Source organism: Moschus berezovskii, chromosome 2 (assembly GCF_049115385.1).
Source record: "Moschus berezovskii isolate FMDL1 chromosome 2, NW_MosBer_1.0, whole genome shotgun sequence".
Lineage (NCBI taxonomy): Eukaryota > Metazoa > Chordata > Mammalia > Artiodactyla > Moschidae > Moschus > Moschus berezovskii.
The window spans coordinates 85,364,500-85,391,656 of NC_142461.1; the positions used below are offsets into that span (position 1 = coordinate 85,364,500).

Here is a 27,157-nt window from a genome sequence, read left to right on the forward strand (position 1 = left end):
CCACAGGAATGGAAAAGATCAGTTTTCATTCCAAACCCAAAGAAAGGCAGTACTAAAGAATGTTCAAACTATTTCACAGTTGCACTGATTTCACATACTAGCAAAGTAATGTTCCAAATTCTCCAAGCTAGGCTTCAACAGTACACGAACCAAGAAATTCCAGATGTTCAAGCTGGATTTAGAAAAGGCAGAGGAACCAGAGGTCAAATTGCCAACATCCAATGGATCATAGAAAAAGCAAGAGAATCTCAGAAAAACATCTACTTCTGCTTCATTGACTAATTAAAACCTTTGACTGTGTGGATCACAACAAACTGTGGAAAATTCTTAAAGAGCTGGGAATACCAGACCACCTTACCTGCCTCCTATGAAACCTGTGTACAGGTCAAGAAGCAACAAGTAGAACTGGACATAGAACAACAGATTGGTTCAAAAGTGGGAAAGGAGTAAGTCAAGACCATAAGGGTGGTGTCATCTGCATATCTGAGGTTACTGATATTTCTTCTGGCAATCTTGACTCCAGCTTGTGCTTCATCCATCCCTGGGAGCTCAGCTGGTAAAGGATCCGACTGCAATGCATGAAACCCCAGTTCAATTCCTGGGTCAGAAAGACCCCCTGAGAAGGGATAGGCTACTTATTCCAGTATCCTTGGGTTTCCCTGGTGGCTCAGATAGTAAAGAATCTGCCTGCAATGCAGAAGACCTCAGTTTGATCCCCGGGTTGGGAAGATCCCCTAGAGGAGGGCATGGCAACCCACTCCAGTATTCTTGCCTGGAGAATCCCCAAGGACAGAGGAGCCTGGCAGGCTGCAGTCCATGGGGTCGCAAAAAGCTGGATATGACTGATTAAGCACAGCACACGTCAAGACTGCATATTGTCACCTTGCTTATTTAACTTATATACAGAGTACATCATGTGAAATGCCAGGCTGGATGAAGAACAAGCTGGAATCAGGATTGCTGGGAGAAATATCAAGAACCTCAGATAACGCAAATGACAAAACCATTATGGCAGAAAGCAAAGAGGAACTAAAGAGGCTCTTGATGAAGGTGAAAAAAGAGTGAAAAAGCTGGTTTAAAACTAAACATTCAAAAAACTAAGATCAAGGCATCCAGTTGAAAAATTTCATGGCAAATAGATGGGGAAACAATGGGAACAGTGACAGACTTTATTTTCTTGGGCTCCAAAATCACTGCAGATGGTTACTGCAGCCATGAAATTAAAAGACATTTGTTCCTTGGAAGAAAAGCTATGACCAACCTAGACCACATATTAAAAAGCAGAGAAAAAGGTCTCTGTGCTGACAAAGGTCCGTATAGTCCAAGCTATGGTCTTTCCAGAAGTCATGTATGGATGTGAGAGTTGAACCAAAGAAGACTGAGTGCCGAATAATTGATGCTTTTGAACTGTGGTATTGGAAAAGACTCTTGAGAGTCCCTTGGACTACAAGGGGATCAAACCAGTCAATTCTAAAGGAAATCAGTTCTGAATATTCACTGGAAGGATGGATGCTGACACTGAAGCTCCAATGCTTTGGCCACTTGATGTGAAGATCTGACTCATTAAAAAAGACCCTGATGCTGGGAAAGATTGAAAGCAGGAGGTGAAGGGGACAACAGAGGATGAGATGGTGGATGGCTTCACCGACTCAATGGACAGGAGTTTGCGCAAGCTCTGGGAGACGGTGAAGGACAGGGAAGCCTGGCATGCTGCAGTCCATGGGGTCGCAAAGAGTCAGAAACAAGTGAGCAACTCAATAACAACTAACTCTTACCAGGTATAAGAAATAATTCAAATACAATGTCTAAAAAAACAAAGTCAAATGAGCAGGTTAGGTCACTTTCTCTGCAATAAGCTCAGCAAACAGATTTCTCCAACTTACCTACAGTCGTATTTTACCTTCAGCTCCAATTAGCAAAGGTAAAAGTATATTGAAAGAAATAAGGAAAGTCTACTTTTACAGGATGCAAAAAAAGCAAAACTAATATATACAAGGTCTATTCAAAATGTTTACCTACTAATAAAACTCCGTCAAGCACATTTATAATAAATTTTAAAGATATACTCCAGCTAAATGATCTGCACTAACATGGTAGCCAGTGACACAGCTGACCTAAAATGGCCATTTCTATTGTGAATAAGAAACTTGTTATGTTTATTATGTCTACTAAAATTCATATCAACTTGAAATAAACAGAACATTTATTTCCATTTAACAAATATTTTTGGCAGTCAATATTTTAGCTGTTATTCTTTTATTAAAATTAATGTGAAATTTCTGAATGCTCAGACAGTCACATAATTCTTTGGGGTTTAAACAAAGAGTTGATACTGTTATGTGTGAAAAAACTACTTTTGTGTTACAAAATTACAGTCATTTTTTCACAGGTATGAAAAGCTGCTTTTCTTAAAAAAAAAACAAAAAACATATTGTCAAACATTTACAACCATGAGACAAATGTACACCTTTTCCCTCTTTTAAAGTCTTTAATAGACAAGGGTTTAATTTAGCCACCTTCCATTTACCTTTCTCATAAACACAGAATTTTTTTTACATATGTTCAAATCAATCAAGTACCTTGGAAACTACCTACGAAATAAGAATTATTAAACAAATGTTAGCTGAAAAAAATGAACAAACAATGAAGTACTAGTTCATTTTTTCTAATTATAGAAATATAAATCTGACCACTATTTCAATTCATTAGAATTGATGCTTTCAAACTATGGTGCTGAAGAAGACTCTTGAGAGTTCCTTGGACAGCAAGAAGATCAAACCAGTCAATCCTAAAGGAAATCAACCCTGAATACTCATTGGAAGGACTGATGCTGAAGCTCAAGCTCCAATACTTTGGCCACCTGATGTGAAGAGTTGACTCAATGGAAAAGACCCTGATGCTGGGAAAGATTGAGGGCAGGAGGACAAGAGGGTAACAGAGGATGAGACGGTTGGACAGCATCACCCACTCAATGGACATGAGTTTGAAGAAACTCCAGGAAATAGTCAAGGACAGGGAAGCCTGGTGTGCTGTAGTCCATGGTGCTGCACAGTCGGACATGACTGACTGACTCAACAACACTAATAACCCACTATAACAGGCTTCCCATGTGGTACTAGTGGTAAAGAACGCAACTGCCAATGCAAAAGACTTAAGAGACATGGATTCAACCCACGGGTCGGGAAGATCCTCTGGAGGAGGGCACCGCAACCCACTCCAGTATTCTTGCCTAAAGAATCCCATGGACAGAGGACCCTGGAAGGCCACAGTCTATAGGGTCTTAAAGAGTGAAGTCTTAATGACTTCACTAAAAAAACAAAGGAAGTCAAATGAGCAGGTTAGGTCACTTTCTCTGCAATAAGCTCAGCAAACAGATTTCTCCAACTTACCTACAATCATATTTTACCTTCAGCTCCAATTAGCAAAGGTAAAAGTATATTGAAAGAAATAAGCAAAGTCTACTTCTACAGGATGCAAAAAAAGCAAAACTAATATATACAAGGTCTATTCAAAATTTTACCTACTAATAAAACTCTGTCAAGCACATTTATAATAAGTTTTAAAGATATACTCCAGCTAAATGATCTGCACTAACATGGTAGTCTAAATGACTGAAGTAACTGAGCACACACACATCCACTATAATATTTAGTTGATTGCTACTGGTTCAGTTATAATTGAAAATTGATGCCACAACAGAAATAAATTAAATAGAAACCAAAAATATCTGAATAATATCCATACTATCATTTCCCCCAAACATTATGAACCATCTGTATTGATGAACAAACACAGCAGCGTACTGTAGCTGTGGGCCAAACATTCTTGAAACATAATTTTTTTAATTAAAGTATTAATTTCATGCCATCTCTTCTACTTATATTTTAAAAGAAAATAAAGGCTAGAGATTAACAACCTAAAAATGAAAATTTCAGAACAAATGAGTTACAAAGAAGAACAGCACAAATTCTAATTTCACAATAGCATCTTCAGTTTACAAAATATTCTTTGAACATTATTATCTCACTGGATCCTCATAACAAACGCTGAAGATAAATGTACAGGTATTATTTTTTCTTTTCACTGTCTTTCAGATGAGGACACAGAAGGACAATGAAACTGCCCATCGACAGCTAAGTGGCTGAACCACATCTTGAATTCAGCTCCTCTGACTTCTAAGAGTCCAGTGTTCTCCCCAAGTCCCTCACAGCTACTATGTAATAATTCATCTAACAGGTACAAAGAGAAACTCAAAACTCGTCAAACATTCCTAGGAATGCCCAAACACTGAAGGAATTCACATTGTGTGGCTAATATTTGTAAGTCAAGGTTAGTCAATATCTAAGCGTCTAATCTGTGGTTTGGAGCTGCGAACAAATACCACATTAGTCAGCAAGACAAAATAGGTGAGAGAATAATTGATGCTCCATGTCTATGAAAAAAGAAGTCATTCTTGGTTTGGTATGCTTAGCAGCTAAAAGAAAAAAAACTGTACGACAAACTGAAAAGTAAAACAGAAATGAAAACGAATGCTGATGATTTCAAACTGAATATTCTGAATTGCAAATGTGGAAATACTGATTCAAATAGCACTATTTCATTAAACTCTATTAGAGGGAAGGCTTCAGGTGACTCATATAGATAAATTCAGAAAGAAGGGATTTCCCCATCATCCCCCACATTTTAAAATGTAAAACAAAAATACCAAACAAAACCAAGTTGTGATGTTACTTTAGAGATTTCCTACAATCTCTCTAAAACCTAAGACATACCAAGTCTGTGACTACTGATGCTCTCCTAAAGACTAAAAATCCATAATAACTGAAGTACTAACTTTTTTACTGTGGTTATAACAGAATGTAAATGTCATGAATTCTCCAAGTTTTGATATAAGGGTTTATCACCAAAAATGGCAATATGCATTAGACATCCTAGAACATGACAGTTTTTTAAACACTGATAATGCAAATTCCTTTGTTTCTGAGGCCAGAGCAAGCTGAAAGATGCAACAGCCAAAAAGAAAACCCTGTTTATCAAACTTCCTTTTTCAGTAATTCTAAGGGGCTGGTATTCACCACAACTCCTCTCAGATTTAGACATCTAATTAGAAACTGCATTTTTAATACTAGTTAATACATGTAAAGTATATGCATGTTGAACACATTAAAGAACAAAAGTTTTCTGGGAGCTTTTTTCCATGGGAAAAAAAAAGAAAACTCAACACTGTTCAAGTGGATCACTACCATCTGCCAGCATTTTATCTAAAATAAAACTGACTGAAAGAAGGCAAATATTAAGATCATGTTTCCACAAGACTGCATGCTTTTCAGGTACCTCAAATCTAAAACTGCCACTGTTTCTTCTTCTCAGACCAAAAAAAAAAAAATGATTACTTACATAAAATGAAAGTGTCAGTCACTCAATCATGTCTGACTCTTTGCAACCCCAGGAACTCCTCTGTCCATGGACTTCTCCAGTGGAGTGGGTTGCCATTTCCTCTACCCATATTTTCAATAGTCAAATTTCAGAGCACAGTCTCAGTTTTTAACCTCTACTTCTCTTACGTTTTCCAAAAAGAACTGCAAATAAAATACGAATGTCATTAAATATTTTTAAGTACTTGGAAAAAATAATAATACTGCTACTAAAATGATTACATAGTTCCCCTAATCATTTTTTATGAGCCCCTGAGTTAAACTCTTCATTTCCACCTGTTGCAAGAGTCAAGGATTCCCAAACCTTTGTGATAACGGCACTAAGCTATTGCTTGAATTCCTGGCAACAATCTTCTTTAAAATGGTATAGAGAAGTATTTCTTCAATAAAAACGAATTGATGTTTTTTTGTTTTAAAACGTTTTAAAAATCCCCTTTGAGAAAACTTGAGAAGACATTCAGCAATGTCACAAAACAAAAGCTAAGAATCACTCCATCGGAATAAGAAACTACAATACAAACGGTACACACATACACAGACATGCACCATATACAAATAATGTATGCATTTAATGTAACTGGACCTCATGAAAAAAGTTTTCACTTTACTTAAGGTTATGATGGAGTCAAAACAAAAAACCAATGACAAAAAAACTAGCTCACGTCCTTAGCCAGTTTCAGTTTCTGAAAATCACCAAAACAGTTTGTATACAAATAAATATCTCAATACACAGAAAAACAGACTATGGGCTGAAAAACCCCTATATTTTCAGATCTACTACTGTGGTGAAAGCTAGGGTACAACATGTGCAAATTCCTAGAAACATATTAGTATCTGACTGCTTTAGAAAGGCTGATTCAAGTGAACACTGTCCAAAGAGTACAGGAGAAAATAAATAAGTAAAAGGAATAGAACTATATCCAAGGGAAGAAATTCCATTACTAAAGCATACTGCCTTATTCACCTTTTTATCATTTGTGTCTGGCCCACAGTATGTGTTCTTCAAACAGACGCCTTGCCAATCCAGACGACTGAGGAAGACACTGGCTTTCCTAAACTGAGTGCAAGTTGAGTGACAACCACAAGTTTCACTCATTCATTTCCACTTTGGGATTTAGCATAGATACACTTAATACATGACTTTTCCTTTTTTCTTTGAGGGGAGTGGATGATAAGTTTGAGAAGTCAATACCAAGTAGCGAATCTCTTATTGATTATTTGTGTGTGTGTAATATGTACATACATATTATGTATATATGTACACACATACGTGTGTGTGTATATATATAGTTATAAATTTTATTAAGTGTTACATTAATTCTTTAAAGAAAAGTAAGTTCTGTTGCATTGAAGTACGTGGGATAACTTGAAATGCTGCCAAACTAAACCCATTGATTCAGTTTAACGGGTAAATATGAATGATTTACAACTAGCATAGCTGTTTTAAAAATAATTATAACTAATAAAGTAGTTTGTGTTCTCTGTGATTTTACCTAAATTAATTTGTATATAAAAATTTTTTTTCATAGATAGGATAAGGGTAAATTTCAATTCAGTTCCTAGACAAATTTTAAAACTAGTAAAATGCAAATATAAATTTCATTCATACTATTTCCTTCACCTTTATCATCCCCACTATCATTATTCTCATTTGGAATCTCCTCATCCATGGTCTCCATCCTATATTGCTGTAACAATTGTCCTGTACACAGTTTTCCTTACCTCACTCCCATGTTTGACTGCAGTACTCACTGTGATTTACCTGCAAAACATTGCTTCCTCTTCTTCAGATAGCAGCAGTGCAATTTCCTTTTGCTCTCTTGCACTCAGTTCACAAGGTTTGGAGGAGGTCAACCCCATAGTGGCCATGTGATCCTGGGTCTGGCCAATCATGACATCAGATTTTCTTTGTTACAGTAATAAATTCAAAGACCACACAATTTAAAAAAAAAAGTCCTTCCACTCAATCTGGGACTTTGGTTACAACTGTCAAGAGAGAGGTACACTCCTTCAGATAGGGTAACTAAGCAGGCGAGAGATAAGATCAGCTCTGGGAAAGACCCATTTGGAGAGAGCCACACCCGAGGAAAGGAGAGTCAAGAAAACAAGAGGCCTAATGAATCACTGGATCCAGCTTTGCCTGGAGTCACTCTGGACTTTCAGTTACATGAGCCAACACATTTTCCCTTATGTTTAAGTGATTTTGAGTTGGGGTGTATTATGTGCAACAACAGGGTCCTGAGTAAGACAGCCTTCAAAGGATGGATGCGTGCAAGCTAAGTCACTTCAGTCATGTCCGACTTTTTGTGACCCTTTCTGACTACAGCCTGCCAAGCTCCATTGTCTATGGGATTCTCTAGGCAAGAATACTGGAGTGGGTTGCTGTGCCCTCCTCCAGGGGATATTCCTGACCTATAAATCCATCCCACCTCTCTTATATCTCCTGCATTAGTAGGTGGGTTCTTACCACTAGTGCCACCTGGGAAGCCCCTTCAAGGGATACTCATAACCTAAAGCAAAAGCTCCCTAAACTCTTAACCCTGAATTCAAGAATGCTCATGAACTAGAAAAAATCTGCCTTATCCTCCCAAGCTGATGTCCCACAATTCTTCCTAGCTCAGAACATGTTTATATTAAACCAAGATTTTAGAGATTGTTTGTTCTGTGGAAGGTCTATAGTAACATCTTCAGTATTTAGTGTACCCGTATTATGTTCTATGCCCTGTAGAGACATACAGCTAACACAAAGGTTAGCCACATTCTTTTTGAAAAAGCAAATATAATCATGAAATCCCGAGGCTGGAATAGAATATCCAAACAACGAATAAGTTATATCAGAACAACTTAAAAGATATAAGCACTACTGGAAAGACTTATTGCTTAAGCCTCTTAATTCTAAAAATAAAAGTAAAATGTTCAAGAAGATATACAAACAAGACAGAAAATAATTTCTGTATTAAATAAAGCAGTGGTTGATAACAAAGTTGAATGAGAGAAAAAATTTGTCTTTGTCTTAGAATTCCTTAAATCTTGATCTTGACTTTAATGCCTTATTTATAATATCACAGAACTCAATAGAAGAAACTAAAATTTTTAATTACAGATGAAAAAAAAATAAGACTTTAAGGTTAAAAAAATTACTTTTCCAAGGTCAAACAATTAATTGATAGCAGAGTTGGGATTAGAACCCAGAAGTGCTGATTATCCTACTGTAGTGAATTATTTATTTCCACCATGAGTGATTTATATTCTTTTAATAAACACTTTCATGTATATGTGCATGTAAATATATTTTATTTAAGATTATCTGAAGATGCATTCTTGGACAGAGTATAAACCAGAGACACAAACACAAAGACCTAAATGGACCAGTTAAGTAACATAAATCTAGAAACAAGCCAGTATAAAGCAATGGTAACTAGTTGTATTTGTGACCAAAACAAAGAATGTCTGTCTTAAAAGCAGTAAAAATTAAAAATGCTTAAATAATTGGGTGGCCAAGCTAAACACTTATTTGGGCCAAATTCTAATCTCTCATTTATCTTATAGCTTCCACACCATAAATTAAAAGCCCACTCTTCATGGGTGGCCACTAACAAAATTAAAAAGCCTTAAATACAATAATGAGAAATTTTATAAAATATCTCATACATATTCTAGATTCTATAAACTTTCCTGAACTAAGAGACATTTTTTTTTTCCAGAAACATTTTTATACAGGGGAAATTCCAGAAAATTGTATTTTTTATTACCAAAATTTACATAATGAATGATGACTGATTTCATAGTATGATTAATACAGCCCATAAAAATAAGTGAGTAAGTGTATAAGGAATTATTTAATTTAATCCCATAATACTGAGGCCCTTAATACACAAGCCCTTAAATATTTCTAAGCAGTTTCTGTGTAGAAGAGATGATATCCCTGGACACAGGATTCTAGTAGTGCTAAAGGCAGAGAAAAAAAACAAAGAGCAAATTAGGAAAGCCAATTGCAACTATACTTTGTATTTTCAAAACCACAGATATGAAAGCATTCATTCAACCATATTCACTCAACAGCTACTATCTGCTAGGAAGCATATTAAATACTGGGGATAAAAAGGGTAAACAAAACAACTATGCCCCTTGTCATCATGGGACTTACAGAACAAAGAAAAAATCAAAGAAAATAATTACAAATCATATGCAATGTAATTGCAGAGTGGAGAGAAAAAAAAGGATGCTGAAATAGAGACAGGGTGATCAGGCAAGGCCTCTCTGAGAAGGGGAAGGATGGAAAAGGTAAGTAAAGGTGTGAAGAGCAGGCATGAGTTAGTGTAACCAGCAAGGAGCAACAGGACCTGGGCAGGAAAGAGTTTGCTGTTTCCAAATAAGAGGACAAGCCAGTGTCACTAATACAGCAAATCAGTGAGTTGCCGGGGCTGAGAGATGAGGCTGCAGAGGTAAGCAGGGCCCTATGAGTGCTGGGTGTAATCTGGACTCATATATACAAGAGGAAGTCACTGATGGTTTTTCATTCGGGATTATGTAACACAAGCTCCTAGTATAGCAACTGGATATACAGGCACTAAACTGTCTTTCAATCAACAGAGTTTACTAAATGCTTCCTAAGTATCAGCACTGTGTGTCCCCATTTGTCAAACCTGCCTTTCAATCAGCAGTGTTAGCTTAGGCACTGGCTCTTTTTCTTTTTTTAAATAAAGGATACTTGCTTTACAATGTTGTGTTAGTTTCTGCTGTATTCTGCTGTACAACAAAGTGAACCAGCTATATGTATACATACATCCCTTCCTTCTTGGACCTCATTTACCATCCACCCCTAACCAAACCCCCCAGGTCATCACAGAGCACCAAGCTGAGCTTCCTGTGCTATACAGCAACTTCCCACTAGCTGTCTATTTTATGCATGGCAGTGTATATATGTCAATGCTACTTTCCCAATTTGTTCCACCCTCCTCTTCGCCCCACCCCACCCCATGTTTACATGTCCATACTAGGTATCTGTGTCTCTATCAGTTCAGTTCAGTTCAGTCGCTCAGTCGTGTCCAACTCTTTGGGACCCCATGAACCGTAGCACGCCAGGCCTCCCTGTCCATCACCAACTCCTGGAGTCCACCCAAACCCATGTCCATCGAGTCGATGATGCCATCCAACCATCTCATCCTCTGTTGTCCCCTTCTCCTCCTGTTCTCAATCTTTCCCAGCATCAGGGTCTTTTCCAATGAGTCAGCTCTTCGCATCAGGTGGAGAAGTATTGGAGTTTCAGCTTCAACATCAGTCCTTCCAATGAACACCCAGGACTGATCTCGCTTAGGATGGACTGGTTTGATCTCCTCGTAGTCCAAGGGACTCTCAAGAGTTTCCTCCAACATCACAGTCCAAAAGCATCAATTCTTTGGCACTCAGCTTTCTTTATAGTCCAACTCTCACACCCATACATGACCACGGGAAAAACCATAGCCTTGACTAGATGGACCTTTGTTGGCAAAGTAATGTCTCTGCCTTTTAATATGCTGTCTGGGTTGGTCATAACTTTCCTTCCAAGGAGTAAGCGTCTTTTAATTTCATTGTTGCAGTCACCATCAGAAGTGATTTTGGAGCCCAGAAAAATAGGTTCATCTGTACCACTTTTCTAGATTCCACATATATGCATTAATATAAGTTCTTAATACATGCTGATAAAGGAGGAAAAATGGAAAAAAAGCTTAGAAAAGAGCCAAAAGAAAACCAGTCTGGGGGAAATTTTGGGCAAACTATCCTACCCCCAGCCTTCTCTCAACTACTTATATTCAATCACAGGAATTTCTCCTAAAAAGGGAGTATTAAGTTGTGATGATCAGCATGAGACAGTGAGCAAGGAGAAACACAGGGAAGACTGCTTACAGGGAAAAAATTTACTAAAATAGAGGATTATGGTCTTTAGAAAGATAGGATAATGAATGAGACATGCAGCACTTTTGTGAGCACAAGGCCTCCTGCTTTCTGCCTGAAGTTATCCTTGTGGGTTGGCTGGTCAGGAGGCTGGCAGGTCAATCATGTGAAAGAACCACAAAGTATAAACTTAGGAAAGATGGAGAAGAATTGTTCCTTTACTAAACAGGAAAGTGTGTCCAAAGTTGGCTTGTTGTTCTTCAGTCACTCAGTCATGTCCAACTCTTTGCGAACCCATGCACTGGAGCACGCCTGGCTTCCCTGTCCTTCACTATCTCCCGGAGTTTGCTCAAAGTCATGTCCATTGAGTTGATGATACCATCCAACCACCCCATCCTCTGTCATCCCCTTCTCCAAGGAAATCAGTGAGCATGAAAGTTTTCCTAAGAGAGGTGGCTTAAGAGAAAGGAAGGACTCCAGAACAGTTGCACCACAGCTTCAAGATGTCAGACATCCAGCTCTGTGCTCACCCTATATAGATCCCAACGCAAACATATTTCATTGACTAAGACCTTAATAAAGCAGAAACACCTTCTGCAATAAACAAATGTCAGGTACAATGAAGTACAATGAAAATAAGTAAAAACAACTAGATTAGAAGCACTCTAAGATTCGATTCACAGTTTCAATTATTATATAAAAAATAAGCCTGTTACTTCTAAAAGCAAAATTATGAACGTCCTTACTCTACAGCCAAAGCATTTTTAAACAAGTATGATTTTTCATCCATTTAAGGATGTTTAGGGAATTATTTTTTGCCCTTTCCATTTCCTTCATTAAAAATAATGATTTTCTCTCCTTTGTAAAAGTGGAATAAAACATTTAGTTTGTCTTTTAAAATACAGTTGTCAAATTTCAAAAGATTAAACATATGGAAGATTTACCCCACAGGTCTTTAAGGTACAGAGTCTGTTTAAAATAATATTGTACATAAAGATGCACTGTTACCTGGGGGCTGTATAGAATCTTAAATGTGAAATTTTATTTTATCTTTAAAATATGCTAGAGGGAGTATTAAAAACATGTACTTGAAGTTGCACTGTTGTGCTTAACTCTTTGGAAACAGTGGGTTCACAATGCATGCTACTAACTATACAACACTTCTGAATTAGCAGTCTATGGTGAGAATAAACTACGAACTGCATAACAAGAAAACTTTTTTTTTCCCTGCTGCTGGAATATTTTACTTCTTGACAGCACTGATGAAGAAACATAGAGAAAAGCAGAAAAGAAACAGTTTGGAAACTCTCCTTTAGGATGTGTGTAATATGGTTAATTTCCAGTTTTGCAATGAAGGATGTGCTAGAGTAATTTAAGTGTCAGCCGTTCAGGTATGTGTGCATGGCTTTGAAAACGAGAGAGAGGAGGGGAAGCCAGAGAAAAATAGTGAAACAGAGACTGACTGGTCAGTTATTTGGTTTTCAGTATTATACTATTTTTGTAGCACTGGGTCAGTTATATTTTCAACATCAAGTCCAGATGGTTTTATACTGTCAATCAGAGGAAAGTTCACTGAAATGAGATATTATGAACAAAGCCCTAAGCGCCATACAAATACTAGAAAGCTGCTGTGTACATTGCCTGGACACAAGAGCAGACAGGTAGAAAAAAAAAAGAGAGAGAATCTCACAGTTAGGCATTACAGGATATGAAAGCTGGCTGGCTGGGCAACAGTGATGAGGAAAACTCTCGGCCAGTTCTCATAAAATGGAAGAGTCACATATGGGATGTCACATATGGGATGCTGTATCACACCTACAGTCACTATTATTTACACAGTGTCAGAACATCGTCCAAACCCCAAGAAGTGCATGCACCTGATAATGATATAAGGACAGTGAGCTGGGCACTACTGGACTGCTACCTCCCGCCAAGTTTATAAACCAAGTGGAGAATTCACAGTATAGCAGTTTCAGGATAATTTGCGAATGGCAGGTATTGAGCATCCCAAACGAGAATGGTATGTGCCTTCATGATTCTAACCTATGATTTTAAAAAAGGAAAACCTCACAAGAGGAAAATTCAAATGATGAGTGACTTCTACGGCTAAAAGCTAGAGAGACATGCTCCTGAGAAAATTCTAATAGTTAATACATTTGAAAAATTAGACAAAGTGGATAATTTCCTAGAAAAGCATAACTTGTAACACCTTACTCAAAATGAAATGGAAAATCTGAATGGAATTATAATCATTAAAGATATTGTTGCATTAACTAAAAAATCTCCCCATTAACGGACAGGGACTGGATCCCCTCCAGGTTGGTTTATACCAGTGCTACCTTGACTCTTAAGGCCTGTGTTACACGACATCAAGGGCTCAATTTTGTAGGTTTTCTGTTTCTTGTAGCCATACAAGTCCTAACTGGTATTCATTAGCATTATGATTTTTCCTTTCTCTACTCCCAACCCTTGAACCTGGAAAGATTTTTCATCTTCATTTTATGTATGTATATATATATATATATATATTTGTTGTTGTTGTTTAGCCACTGAGTCATATCCAACACTTTTGTGACCCCACTGGGCCCCTCTGTCAATGGGATTTCCCAGGCAAGAACACTGCAGTGGGTTGCCATTTCCTTATACAGGGGATCTTCCCAACCCAGAGGTCAAACCCACATCTCCTGCTTGGCAGGCAAATTATTTACCACTGAGCCACAAGGGAAGCCCATATGTTTGTGTATGTGTGTGCTTTCAATTTCACTATTTTTTGCTCTTTTTATGTTTCCTTCCCAGTACTACGCCTAGATTCAAGTAACAGGGGCCCTACCCTCCCTCGGCCATAAGCTTGAGAAAGTCCTAAACATTACAATTTTAAAAATAATAATAAGTCTATTAAAGATGATGTGGCTTTGTCACTTTAGATGCAACCCACATTGTGACATGCAGTATGTTCACCATGACTCAGTTCTGTTTTTTAGTATCCACAATAATTTCTTCTGTGATCCATGGATTATCTAGAATTACGCTTTTATTTCCTGACTTACAGGGTTTTGGGAGGAATCTTTGTTAATGATTTCTCTACACTTCAGAATGATTTCATCTGAGGGGCAGTGGAGGGTTGCTTGGGGCGTGCTGCCCACAGCTGCTTCTCCAGGCAAAGGGCTGACGAGACTGACAGCAGGAAGCTGACCAGGGCACACACACAGCAGGAGAAAGGAGGAGGGGCGTGGGTGGGGCACCGACAGCCTCTGCTACACTGATCCCCCGGCAACTATCTTCATTCATTTCCAGTGCACTCTTCCATTGTTCTGTTCTTAGAACCTCCTTTCTTGGTACAAAAGATAGCATCTAATAACACTGTCTGTCACCTTACTTTTGGTCACTCAACTTGGAGAGGTTCCGATAAGAGGATATGGAAAGCTTCCTAATTCAGGTTAACTCTGCCCAATATTTCATTTCAAGAATGTAACATATAACAACTCAGTTAACCTGTCCCCTTTATGAAAACTAGGCAACCACAGCTTCAAAGCCAGGCGACCACTCAAATTTCCACAACCCTCTACAGATCCTCTCTCACTGTGCTCGCTATGAACTCAGAAGGAAATGTATTTCATTTTACAAAATATATCTACATGTTTCAGACATAGATGGTTTTCAGAGGACTAAGGAGCTACAGCCTCGCAGCCCTTCATCAGACATTGTTTACAACCCAGGTGTTTTGTCCTTCAGTTGTCACCTCCCAGGTGTAGAAATCATAACTGCAGTCAAACACAGAAGGGGAGATGGCTTTCTCTTTTTACAAGTAAAAACATAAAAGGAAAAAAACAAAAAAAAACTTAGTTGGAAGAAACCCCAGAAGTCATCTACTTAAATCAAAATTTGCCAGAATCCAGCACTAGCTTCAAAGGAAAGCCTGGACAATCTTCCAGAGAACAGGATCATCATGACTGACTTAGGTCTGTCAAGCTTCACTCCCAAGTGCTGGGTACTTAGCCACCCCAGAGAAAACTGATTCTGTCAACAAGAAAGAAGGGCAGTTAAGTGGGCAATGATCAGTATCTGCTACAATACCTCAGATGGAATTAAAATATAATGGTAAGCATCAGAGAGTGAACAAAAAATGATTTTAAGTTAAGAGTGATTCTTTCAGTTTAGTAAAGATGCTGCAGAAGGAAAAAAGAATGAAATATCTTTGATGCCTACTCTAGGTATATTTTAAGAAAGTAGAAATGCTTGATCCTGGGACAAATGACTCATACATTTCAGAACATGAAATTGAGGCCCATCCTCAGAAACATTTTTCTGCATTCTGTGAAGTTTCCAGAAGGCAAAGCTTTAATATAACCTAATAATTACCAAACTACTCTGGAGAAAAATAAACCGTGGAGCTTTTGTAATCTGTAATAAAAATTAAACAGCTCTAAATGTGAATCATGATGTATTTCTTTCGTTGTCAAGATAAAGCAGAACTGAACTGATTAATTAGGCTGGTGAATTTATTCTTACACTAATAAAATATTACCCAGATAACAAACTTATAAAAACAATGACTACATGTACAGATATTAAAAAAAAAATTACCTCTGTACCTACATTCCAGGTCTTTCTCATCAGATACATTCCTACTAGTTAAGAGCAGTTTTTGCCTAGTATGCAATATTGGTGCCTACCCATTTTATCTTTATGAATTTTGGTGATTTCATTTGAGAAATGTACAAATAAAGTAAGCAAATAGAAATCAACAAGATTTCATATCTTTAAGTCTCTAGAGAGATCAGATTCATCTGGTATAACAAAATGTCATTCTTGCACTTCAATCTAGCGTTGAGTGAGCATATTTTTTTAACTTAGTATAAGTTTGCAAGCTGCTGCTATTTTTCTAAAAGTGTTCAAAAAGGTTATTTGGTAAAGAGTAGGTAAGTTTAGTTCAGTTCAGTTCAGTTCAGTCGCTCAGTCGTGTCCGACTCTCCGCGACCCCATGAATCACAGCACGCCAGGCCTCCCTGTCCATCTCCAACTCCCGGAGTTCACTCAAACTCATGTCCACAGAGTTGGTGATGCCATCCAGCCATCTAATTCTCGGTCATCCCCTTCTCCTCCCGCCCCCAACCCTTCCCAGCATCAGAGTCTTTTCCAGTGAGTCAACTCGTCGCATGAGGTGGCCAAAGTATTGCAGTTTCAGCTTTAGCATCAGTCCTTCCAATGAACACCCAGGATCGATCTCCCTTAGAATGGACTGGTTGGATCTCCTTGCGTTAACCCTAGTCAAATATAACCGTAAGTTAGACTAGTGAGGTGTATCTTTTAGTGAAGTCTGATTAGGTTAATAATTACCATTAACTGCAGTTTAAATGGTTGAGCTTGAAAGACCACAGATACCACTGATAGGACCTGGAGCTTATGGCTATCAGAAAGTAAAACTCTACATTATCATATTCCAAAAACCTACCTCCCAAATAAGACTGCTTCAAAAACTGATACGATGTTCATCCTCAAATGCTTCAGACCTTAAAGAGTGGGGAAGCCATGCTCACAGAAGTGTTTGTCTGCATGCTATCCGTACACATATATTTGTGATATAATAATTCCATTCAGAAATACTGCGTAATCAAAATGAAATCTAACAGCAGATAGAAAAATGGTTCATTTCAATGTTCAAATCACTGTACAAATGTATCATATCATTTGGTACGTATGAATGTATTATATCAAATGGTAATGTTAAATGAAAATGTGCCATAAAGCCAACCGGATCACTTGACCTTAAGTAATATAATGCAAATGGTGCTGCGAAAACACAATTAAATGAGATGTGAAAGCAACTATAAACAGTCAGATCTTAACACAGCAATAGGCTTGTCATTGCCCTTAAGATTTTTTATCGATACATGCATTGAAATTTCTAATAATACTAGCGAATCTACAATACTCACTTGGTGACACCAGAATATAAAACATTAAATTATGTAAGGAAAAATATACTTTAGATTAGAAAAATACAAAATTCTCAACATGCCCCCAAACAGTTTTTACCTTTAAATTCCAAGCAACATGACTTGAGTGTTCACTGCTATTTCATCTGACAATCTGAATTCTCAGAGGTGATGCATGGCTTTCATACACCAAATGGTCTATTTTCTGAATCCCCCAAATTACTACTAAGAACAGCAACCTACATTTAAATCTCAGGCTGCTCTCTCCCTTGTCACTGCTCCACCCTACAAGCAGCAGCAGATGGATACGGCTGCTGAAGCCAAGGTGGGCACTGCAGCTTGCAATGTGCCCTCACTCTTAACAACCTGTCTCAAACTCCATTCATTATCAGTCTGGCACTCCTCACTCCTGCCGACATCAATGTAGCCCTACACAGAAGGGTCCAGAGTGGTAAGAACATCGGATACGTAAACCACAGTAGGATAATCATCTACTACTTAACCATCAGGAGACACATGGCAATAGGGATATTCCAGGGGGATTTCATTCTACTTGTTTCCTTAAAATGGAATCAGTAGTTCCCATTCAGCTTTTCGGTGTGTCTCATGAGACTTTCTAATAGGTCCCCCTAGTTCCCACTGCCTAACGATGCAAAATTCAAAACTGAGATCTGTGTCCCCAAATCTATTCATCCTTCCAGAGTAAGCAAAGGTGACCAACTCTATAAAACGACCTCCAGTTTGTCACAGTCAAAATCAACTTCTCCCCTTTTCATACTCTGATGGCACTTGTATATCCATCTCTAACTGAATAGTCTTGAAAAGCCTGTAAGATTCATATTTATCTTGGTCATATCCATCTTTCCAACCTTAGCTCCTAGTACAGAGCAGACACCCTAAAACAGCATACTCACTCAAAGAGGCATGAGAGGTTATGGAAGTTAAAAAAAAAAACAAACAAGTAATCACAAGATCAACTCTCATCTCAGGCCAAAAAAATGTCATCATACACCCACACGGGCATGTGGTAAAAGACAAGACAAATGAGAAGAGGCATGTAGGGTCTAAACGAGGCCACATTCCTACCAGCCAGGTGTCCTCAGAATGTCAATGTACCCGGCTGCTCTGCTGTCTCTACAGGAATAGCTACTGTAGTCATACTGACCAATTACACAGTTGGAGGAAATCTCACAGAGGCCAACAGAGTCGCAGGCTCCTTAGAGCAGGTGCATTTGAAACAGGCTGGAGACGCAGCCTGGGCTTTAATTACCTGTAATGCTCACTGGTGGGAATATTCTGAGAGAAGTACAAAGCTGATGTCCTTGCTCTCCAGTGCCATTTCTTTGCAGGCAGGGTATAAAGGACACAGTCTTCTAACTCTTCTTGAAGCAGATCAACCAGCTGTTTATGGGACCCACCATAGAATGCCTCAATGATGAGAATACTCATTGGCCCTTTCACACCTTCACAGATCCTAGATATTAAGGAAAAAAAAAAAAATTCAAACATACATATATGTATGTATAACTGTTTTAAAATAAATATGTTCAAATATTGTATCCAGAAAGCAAATAAAAATCATTTACAGACACATTTTTAAATAGGTTTATTCTTTTTAAATTTATTTTATGGTATCGTCCCTTTTTTAATATTTATTTATTTTTGGCTGCATCGAATCTTAGTTGTGACATGTGGGACATGCCTCGTGGCACACGGGCTCAGGTGGCCTGCAGCATGTGAGATCTTAGTTCCCCAAACCGGGATCAAATCCACGCCACCTGCACCAGAAGCTGGACTCCCAACCACTGAGCAACCAGGGAAGTCCTTGTTCCACTTTTTTTTTAAACACGTAACATGAGATTTGTATTTGGGAATCAGTATCTTTATACCATTTATATTCATAAGAGGAAAGAAAGATGGTTTCTTTTTCTGATCTCTGTTTTCTTCGTGTCCTGAGATTACTTCCAAATGACTCCATTTCTGCTCCTGTCCCAGGAAGTTTGAAGCCCCTCATGTTCTGAGATTACTTCCAAATGACTCCATTTCTGCTCCTGTCCCAGGAAGTTTGAAGCCCTCCCTACTGCGATGTCTCACTTCCCGGATGGCATGGCTGTGACCCTGACTCAGTAACCTGAGCACTACCTTGGACTACAGTTCTACCTGGACTTGGACAGTCTCTGAACTCACATCCTAACTAAGAATGCCAATACAAGAATCCTTCATTTGTATGGCCCCTTCCAGTTCAGGAATTCCCTGATTCTGGAACTCTCATGTTAATCCATCTATCAATTCATCAGCTACCAGTGCCTCCAATGAATCCATATTTAGAAGAACACACACTCATACTCAAATATCAACTCTCTAATGTTAAAAATCTTTAGGATACAATTTCTTGAGACACTTGGCCACTTCCTCACTATTGTCAATATCCCAACCCCAAAAGAAGATGGAAAAAATAGGGTAAAGCTACATGCTTGTAAACAGCAAAATTTCTACAATCTTTCTTTAAACAACAAAAGCATTAAGAGCAATAAGTAACACCGCCACTAAAGACGTGGTAAAATTTTCATCACAAAGAATTGGCTGTCAAGCAACTTTTACTTTAATAATATGACTTTTGCTAATGTGCTCAGTGAAATAAAAATATATGTATGAATATAAAAACTTTTATATGCATTTCAAATTATATGTTATTTCCTATAAGAAGTAAACAAGAAATATCATTCAGTATATAACAACTACATTGTTTAAAAAATACTCCACGTTTGAATTCTCTTTTATGACTTAAGTAAACACCATTCATTAAGCAGCATATTGCTTTCCGTAATAATGCTGCTGCACAAAATTATTAGTCCCAAAAACTCAGTGATGATCCTAAGAAAACTGTGCTTTACCTTGCTCAGTCAAGGCAATGTCTGCTTAAATTGAATTTCAAAGCAGAAAGTCTCAAATGGTTCTCAAAGAAATAACTGAAGTGAAAAATCCTATTTCTTGATATCTAAATCATCCAACGAGCATTTTGGGGGAAGACATACAAACATATTTCACTTATATGCAAAATAGGAAGCAGTGTTCCTCATGTGGGAAAGGCATGAATCCTTGGGTCAGGATGATATAGGTTTGAAGGTCAGCTCTGTCACATGCTAGCTGTACAACCTTGAACAAGTTACCTAACATTGCAGGACTTAGTCTCACCTTCTCTAAAATGAGGATAATAGTACTAACCTCAGAGATGTGAGGATAAAATTGAAGCACAGTAGCTGACAAACAGTAATTAGGTACTTCCTAACCAACCCCCACCACGACCCCAGATATTAGGCTAAACCAGCTTGTGTGTTTGTATGTGTGTATGTTAGTCACTCAGTCATGTCCAATTCTTTGCGACTCCATGGACTATAGCCTGCCAGGCTTCCCTGTCCATGGGATTCTCCAGGCCAAGAATACTGGAGTGGGTTCCAATCCCTTCAGGGGACTTTCCTGACTCAGGGATCTAACTCGAGGTCTCTTGCATCCAGGCAGACTCTTCACAGTCTGAGCCACCAGGGAACTAAAGGAGTAAAGATAGAATCCTTCAGCATTTTAAAATCAGTTCTTTTCAATCACAACTCCCTATTCACCAAGGAAAGGTGAATAGGCAATTAAAAGGCAGTGGGTGTTAGATTCAATGGATTAGATTTGATAGAGTACGTGAAGAACTATGGACAGAGGTTCGTGACATTGTACAAGAGACAAAGATCAAGCCCATCTCCAAGAAAAAGAAATGCAAAAAGGCAAAATGGTTGTCTGAGCAGGTCTTACAAATAGCTAAGAAAAACAGAGAAGCAAAAGGCAAAGGAGAAAAGGAAAGATACACCCATTTGAATGAAGAGTTCCAAAGAAGAGCAAGGAAAGATAAGAAAGCCTTCCTAAGTGATTAATGTAAAGAAAAAAAGGAAAACAATAAAGTGGGAAAGACTAGAGATCTCTTTAAGAAAATCAGAGATACCAAGGGAACATTTCATGCACAAATGGGCACAATTAAGGAAAGAAATGGTATGGACCTAACTAACGCAGAAGATATTAAGAGGAGGTGGCAAGAAGAATACACAGAAGAAAAAAGATCTTCATGACCCAGATAACCATGATATGTGACCACTCACCTAGAGCCAGACACCTGGAGTCTGAAGTCAAGTGGGCCTTAGGAAGTATCACTACAAACAAAGCTAGTGGAGGTGATGGAATTTTAGCTGAGCTATTTCAAATCCTAAAAGATGATGCTGTGAAAGTGCTGTACTGACTATGCCAGCAAATTTGGAAAACTCAGCAGTGACCACAAGACTGGAAAAGGTCAGCTTTCGTTCCAATCCCAAAGAAAGGCAATGCCAAAGAATGTTCAAACTACTACACAACTGCACTCATCTCACACACTGGCAAAGTAATGTTCAAAATTCTCCAAGCAAGGTTTCAACAATACATGAACTAAGAAATTCTAGATGTTCAAACTGGATTTAGAAAAGGCAGAGGAACCAGAGATCTATTTGCCAACATCCGCTGGATCACAGAAAAAGCAAGAGAGTTCCAAAAAACATCTACTTCTGCTTTATTGACTACACCAAAGCCTTTGACTTTGAGGATCACAACAAACTGTGGAAAATTCTTAAAGAGATGGGAATATCAGACCACCTTACCTGCTTCCTGAGAAATCTGTATGCAGGTCAAGAAGTTAACAGTTAGAACCAGACATGGAACAAAGGACTCGTTCCATTTTGGGAAAGGAGTATGTCAAGGCTTTATATTGTCACCCTGCTTACTTAACTTATATGCAGAGTACATTAGCGAAATGCTGGGCTGGATGACTCACAAGCTGGAATCAAATATCAATAACCTCAGAGACACAGATGACACCACCATTATGGCAGAAAGCGAAGAGGAACTAAAGAGTTTCTTGATGAGGGTGAAAAAGGAGAGTAAAAAGCTGATTTGAAACTCAACATTCAAAAAACTAAGATCATGGCATCTGGCCCCATCACTTCATGGGAAATAGATGGGGAAATAATGGAAACAGTGGCAGATTTTATTTTATTGGGCTCCAAAATCACTGCAGATGGTGACTGCAGCCATGAAGTTAAAAGATGCTTGCTCCTTGGAAGGAAAGCTATGACCAATCTAGATAGCACATTAAAATGCAGAGACATTACTTCACCAACAAAGGTCCGTCTAGTCAAGGCTATGGTTTTTCCCGTGGTCATGTATGAATGTGAGAGTTGGACTGTGAAGAAAGCTGAGCACCAAAGAATTGATGCTTTTGAACTGTGGTGTTGGAGAAGACTCTTGAGAGTCTCTTGGACTGCAAGGAGATCCAACCAGTCCATCCTAAAGGAAATCAGTCCTGAATGTTCACTGGAAGTACTGATGCTGAAGCTGAAACTCCAATACTCTGGCCACCTTACAAAAGACCCTGATGCTGGGAAAGATTGAATGCAGAAGGAGAACGGGACAACAGAGGATGAGATGGTTGGATGGCATCACTGACTCAACGGAAGTGAGTCTGAGCAAGCTCCAGGAGTTGGTGATGGACAGGGAGGCCTGGTGTGCTGCAGTCCTTTGGGTCGCAAAGAGTTGGACATGACTGAGCGACTGAACTGAACTGAACTGGGTGTTAACCGTACCTCTTCAGCAGCTTGTATTTCAAATATGAATTTAAGAGTACTGCAGATTGTGTGAGGAAGAAGCAAGCTCAGAGACTGAGCTATGCAGCTTAATTTTTGCAGGTTGTCTGGCAACTTCATCTGTATGATGCTGTATACAGTACACTAATAAACAGCCTTCAGAGTTTAACAAAATGGTAGCTATTTGCCCTTCAAATGATTGAAACTTTTAGAAAGCAAAAGAGAAACCAATGAAAGGCAATTTTTAAAATCATATCAAGATTTTCAAGAAAAAATGCAAGCAGTTTAACATTAATTTACTTACTGCATCGTATGACACGGATCTACTATCTTGCTTTATTTCCTCTGACCTAGTCACACTAAGGTGTATATGCTGTATATGATTAAAAGGTCTCTAAGAGTTTCTTATAAAAATGACCTAAGATACTTCCCCAAGTGAAAGAAGGTGATATAAACCACTCTAGAGAATATTCCACTCATATAATCTCAAAGCAACATTAATATTCGGAAAAAAAAGCATTCTGATTCTTCATTACTCTGCCCTTTTCCATGATTAATCTAGAGCACGTATCATACCCTGCAGTTACAGATGTTTCTTACAGGTCTGAATCATGAGTTATCTGCAAACCATCAGCCACTGTGGAGGCAGTGCGTGTAGGTGCCGCTGCAGATTCAAGACACTCAGTAAGCAGAACTGAACACCAAGCATGTAGGAGGTTGAAAAATAGAAAAGGGGAAAAAAGATTATAGTTATAGTAGATTTCCACCCCTTTAATAGCTCAGTTAGAAGAGTAAAATGTACAGGTTTGAACTAGCGTTTACTGAAACATTCTTCTAGTGGCCAAAGGGTGTGCCTGCATTTCGGGTATTTTTCAAGGGAAAGTAACTATGTCCTACCATCTCTGAAAACTATACTTAGTGGCTTTGATTCATGGAAATTTGTTCTGCTTGTTTTGTGGAGACAGACATATCCTGGCAGTTCCCACTTATTTCTACTGCAATGTTTGTGGCAAGAAGAAAATATGTTCTTCCCTTATAGTCTTCTTTAAGCACAACCTGGCAGAAAGATGATTCCCATTAGGTGCAAGCGAAAGAGGGGAAGCTGATTGTTAAACATAAGATTCAAACCAAATGTCATTATAGCACATTAAAGAACAGCTCAAATACTTTCACTGTGCTTGTTTTGTTTTAGAAACACTGCTGGAAACATATGAGCAGTAGTTTAAAAATAATAATAACACCGCGTTAAAAAAGAACCTTTGCTGTTATGCTGGAATTTACTAAAAGATAAAGGGAGTACATCATTTACCCATTTTAGCAATAATCTCAGAAAACTACAAATGGTCACCCTGACACTAGAGGTGCTTATGAGCACACCAGGGAAGTAATACAGACAATTTTGCACCTATAGCAATGGCTACTCGAGAGTGAGTGCTTGGGAGCAGAAGTAACAGGGCCTCAACACTGAAAGTCCTTGCTCCAGAGGATGAGAGGGTTCCCTCCATGGCAGGAGGCTATGACCAGGTATTTGACAAAAGATGCTGGTGAGCCTATAGGTAGCCAAATGTCTTACTGAGGTTCCTGGATTTATGAATCCATTAAAGTATTAGTACAGGTACTACCACAGATGATAAGCCCTGAAACAGAGTAAGTATATCAAAATTAGGAGTGTGGTATTTTAAAAGGAAGAAACCAAGAAACAAAAAACTTCCTACATTGGAGAATAAACACCAAACAGAAAGCCCATGCCCTTTCTACATGACACTAGAAAGATGACATTTCATGAGTAAATAGACAATCTGTTCATACTCCCTAAAAGAGTATGAAAAATGTCTCAGATAAGTTTTTAACAACTTTTAAAGTTTTCCTGCTTAAAAAAGTAAGTTTCAGTTCTTAAAAAAAAAAAAAAAAAATCTTCAGCATATTTTATCCCCCAGTGACACCAGATGAATGAGAATCTGCTACACTATTAAAGCTTTATGAAAATTTAATTCATTATCAATACTACGATTTAATGATACATGGTTAAATGCTAAACATTAAATTAGCAATATAAAATGAGTCAAAGTGATAGCTTGGACATAGGAATTTTAAACACTTCAAGTTTTATTTAAGATCATCAGAGGTCAAAATTATCCGATAATTACCTACATTTCAAAAAATTTACATTCACAATTAAGAACATGAGGGAATACAAAATGAAAAATTATGATAGTATTTCATATAAATATTTTGACCAAAATGAAAAGGTGCCATTAGAGTCATCTCAATTAAAAATAATAATGCATTGATAAAATCACCAAGAACAAAAGTAGCCTGAAACCAATGCTGCAAATATTTTAAAATTTGTATTAAAAACTTTTGTCATCGTACCTGCATTTATTTTAAGCTTGACCCAATTTCTTTATTCACTAAGCCATGATCACTTTCAAGGTAAACTACATTTCTGTCTACCTCCTCCAGCAGTTACAACTGCCGTGGTGGTTGAGTTTTTTTTGTTGTTGTTGTTGCTTTTAACAGTAATAGCTAAAGGAAATTTGCAATATGCCACTGACATCGAAAAAGATGTACTATGTATAAATATCTCATGTGGATTTTTAAAAACTAAACCTAAGTCACATTAGAATCCCATAACTAGCTCTCATATATGATATCAGTACAGTTACCTATAATATTCAAATAATTTTCCAACCAAATACCAAGTAACAATTTTAAATCAGAGGACCTGTTGTATTAAAATATTCCACAGACACCTTAGCACTATCAGTTGTGGGAAGGTATGGTTTCAGTGATGAGGGTTTTAACAGTTTTAATCCCACACACATGAGAAATTGATTCCACAGGCTAATCCACATATAGCTTAATACCTTAAACTTCAATCAACTGCTGGAAATATATTTTCTATTTGCCTATACATAGTATTTGGAAAGTTGAGCCTGGCAGAGCAAATATAGAGAGCTTAAATACAAAATAGAGTACATTGAGGAAAGTAGAATTTGAGTCGGATTTCCCAGTAGATTATCAGAGATTTACCTGGTATTTTCTAACTGACCCTTTCCCTTCTTCCCTTCTGAACCTCCACCCACCAACTCCAACACACCCAGGTTCTATTTAAAAAGCAACCAGTAACCCAGCAGAGCAAAATAGGGTAACACTAAGAAAAAAGTTCAAGTTGCCTTCCAGCCCACTCAATTATTTTAATGATTCATCAGGGAAACCCCGGTTGTTAAAATATTCCTGAAATCTCATTAAATAGTAAAAAAAAATAAAATAAAAAATAAAAAGTACGAAAAGATTTCTGCTTTGAAACATGTCATCAATGATTCCCCTAACAGAACCTATTGAGGGAAATATGCAGTAAAAAATATATTTTGCTATTGAATAAAAAAGTTTCCTCAAAGTATTATAAAACATTCTATTATCACATGGGGGGGGGGAAGAATAAACGGATCCTATGAAAAAGTTATTTTTTAAAATTTCATAAAAGTCATTCACAGCAAATACATCTTAACCTCTAAAGCCTAAATGTAAACTCTGAAGACTGATAAATAATCGGACATCAAATGCAGTGCAAAAAACTCACAATCCTAAAATTATAGGCACTGATAATATTATACATAAATAAAGAAAAGTCTGACTAACAGTAAGGCATGAATCAGATCCTGAGCATTAGTTTGAACTGAGAATAATGTAAAACAGAAACTGAACATTATTTCATTATTGGGGCATACGGCCTAACATTTATAATAACTTGTACACAACCGTGTATTTAAATAGCAACATTTTTTTTCTAAGTCTTAAATTCATACTGAAAAAGATGTGGCAGAAAACTCTATTCCCCCACAAGGCTACGGATATTCTAATTCCATCAACTCTGACTTTTGTTTCTTGTTGTGGTAACTAAGTGAGGATTTATGCACCCAAAGCAAAGTTTGGTAAGATTTATATGCTATATCATTTGTGAGACAATCTAAAGCTATTTCCAGTCATGCTGTACCAAATATATGATTTGCAATGATCTTTTAACACATGTTCTTTTAAAATTATAATTTTATATGCATATATGGCTATTTAATTTTCCATGACAAATATTTTCATTCTTTCTAGATTTGGGATTTAACTTTCTGCTCAAAAATATCCATTATCTATGCCATGACTTGGATTAACACAAAGTCTTGGTTATAACTATCAGTATCAAATGCAAATTCAACAAATACCTACCAGTACCAACATTATGATTTATTATTCACTTATTTTCACACAT

General features: G+C 37.6%; 1 protein-coding gene across 8 annotated transcripts in view; it reads right to left on the bottom strand.

Moving 5' to 3' along the window:
* The window catches only part of QTMAN (queuosine-tRNA mannosyltransferase), a 433,783-nt gene that overhangs the window by 294,176 nt on the left and 112,450 nt on the right, over positions 1-27,157 (bottom strand). For 4 of the 8 annotated variants that reach the window (XM_088829198.1, XM_055398709.2, XM_055398703.2 and 1 more), the window contains one exon: positions 18,516-18,719. The exons of 2 other annotated variants lie outside the window; for them this stretch is intronic. In XM_088829198.1, coding sequence (XP_088685324.1) covers positions 18,516-18,694 — 179 coding nt within the window. In that variant the 5' untranslated portion in view covers positions 18,695-18,719. Of the gene's footprint in view, positions 1-5,397; positions 5,580-7,197; positions 7,422-18,515; positions 18,720-27,157 lie in introns of those variants that run through there. 2 more of the 8 variants (XM_055398708.2, XM_088829218.1) reach the window with 2 other exon arrangements.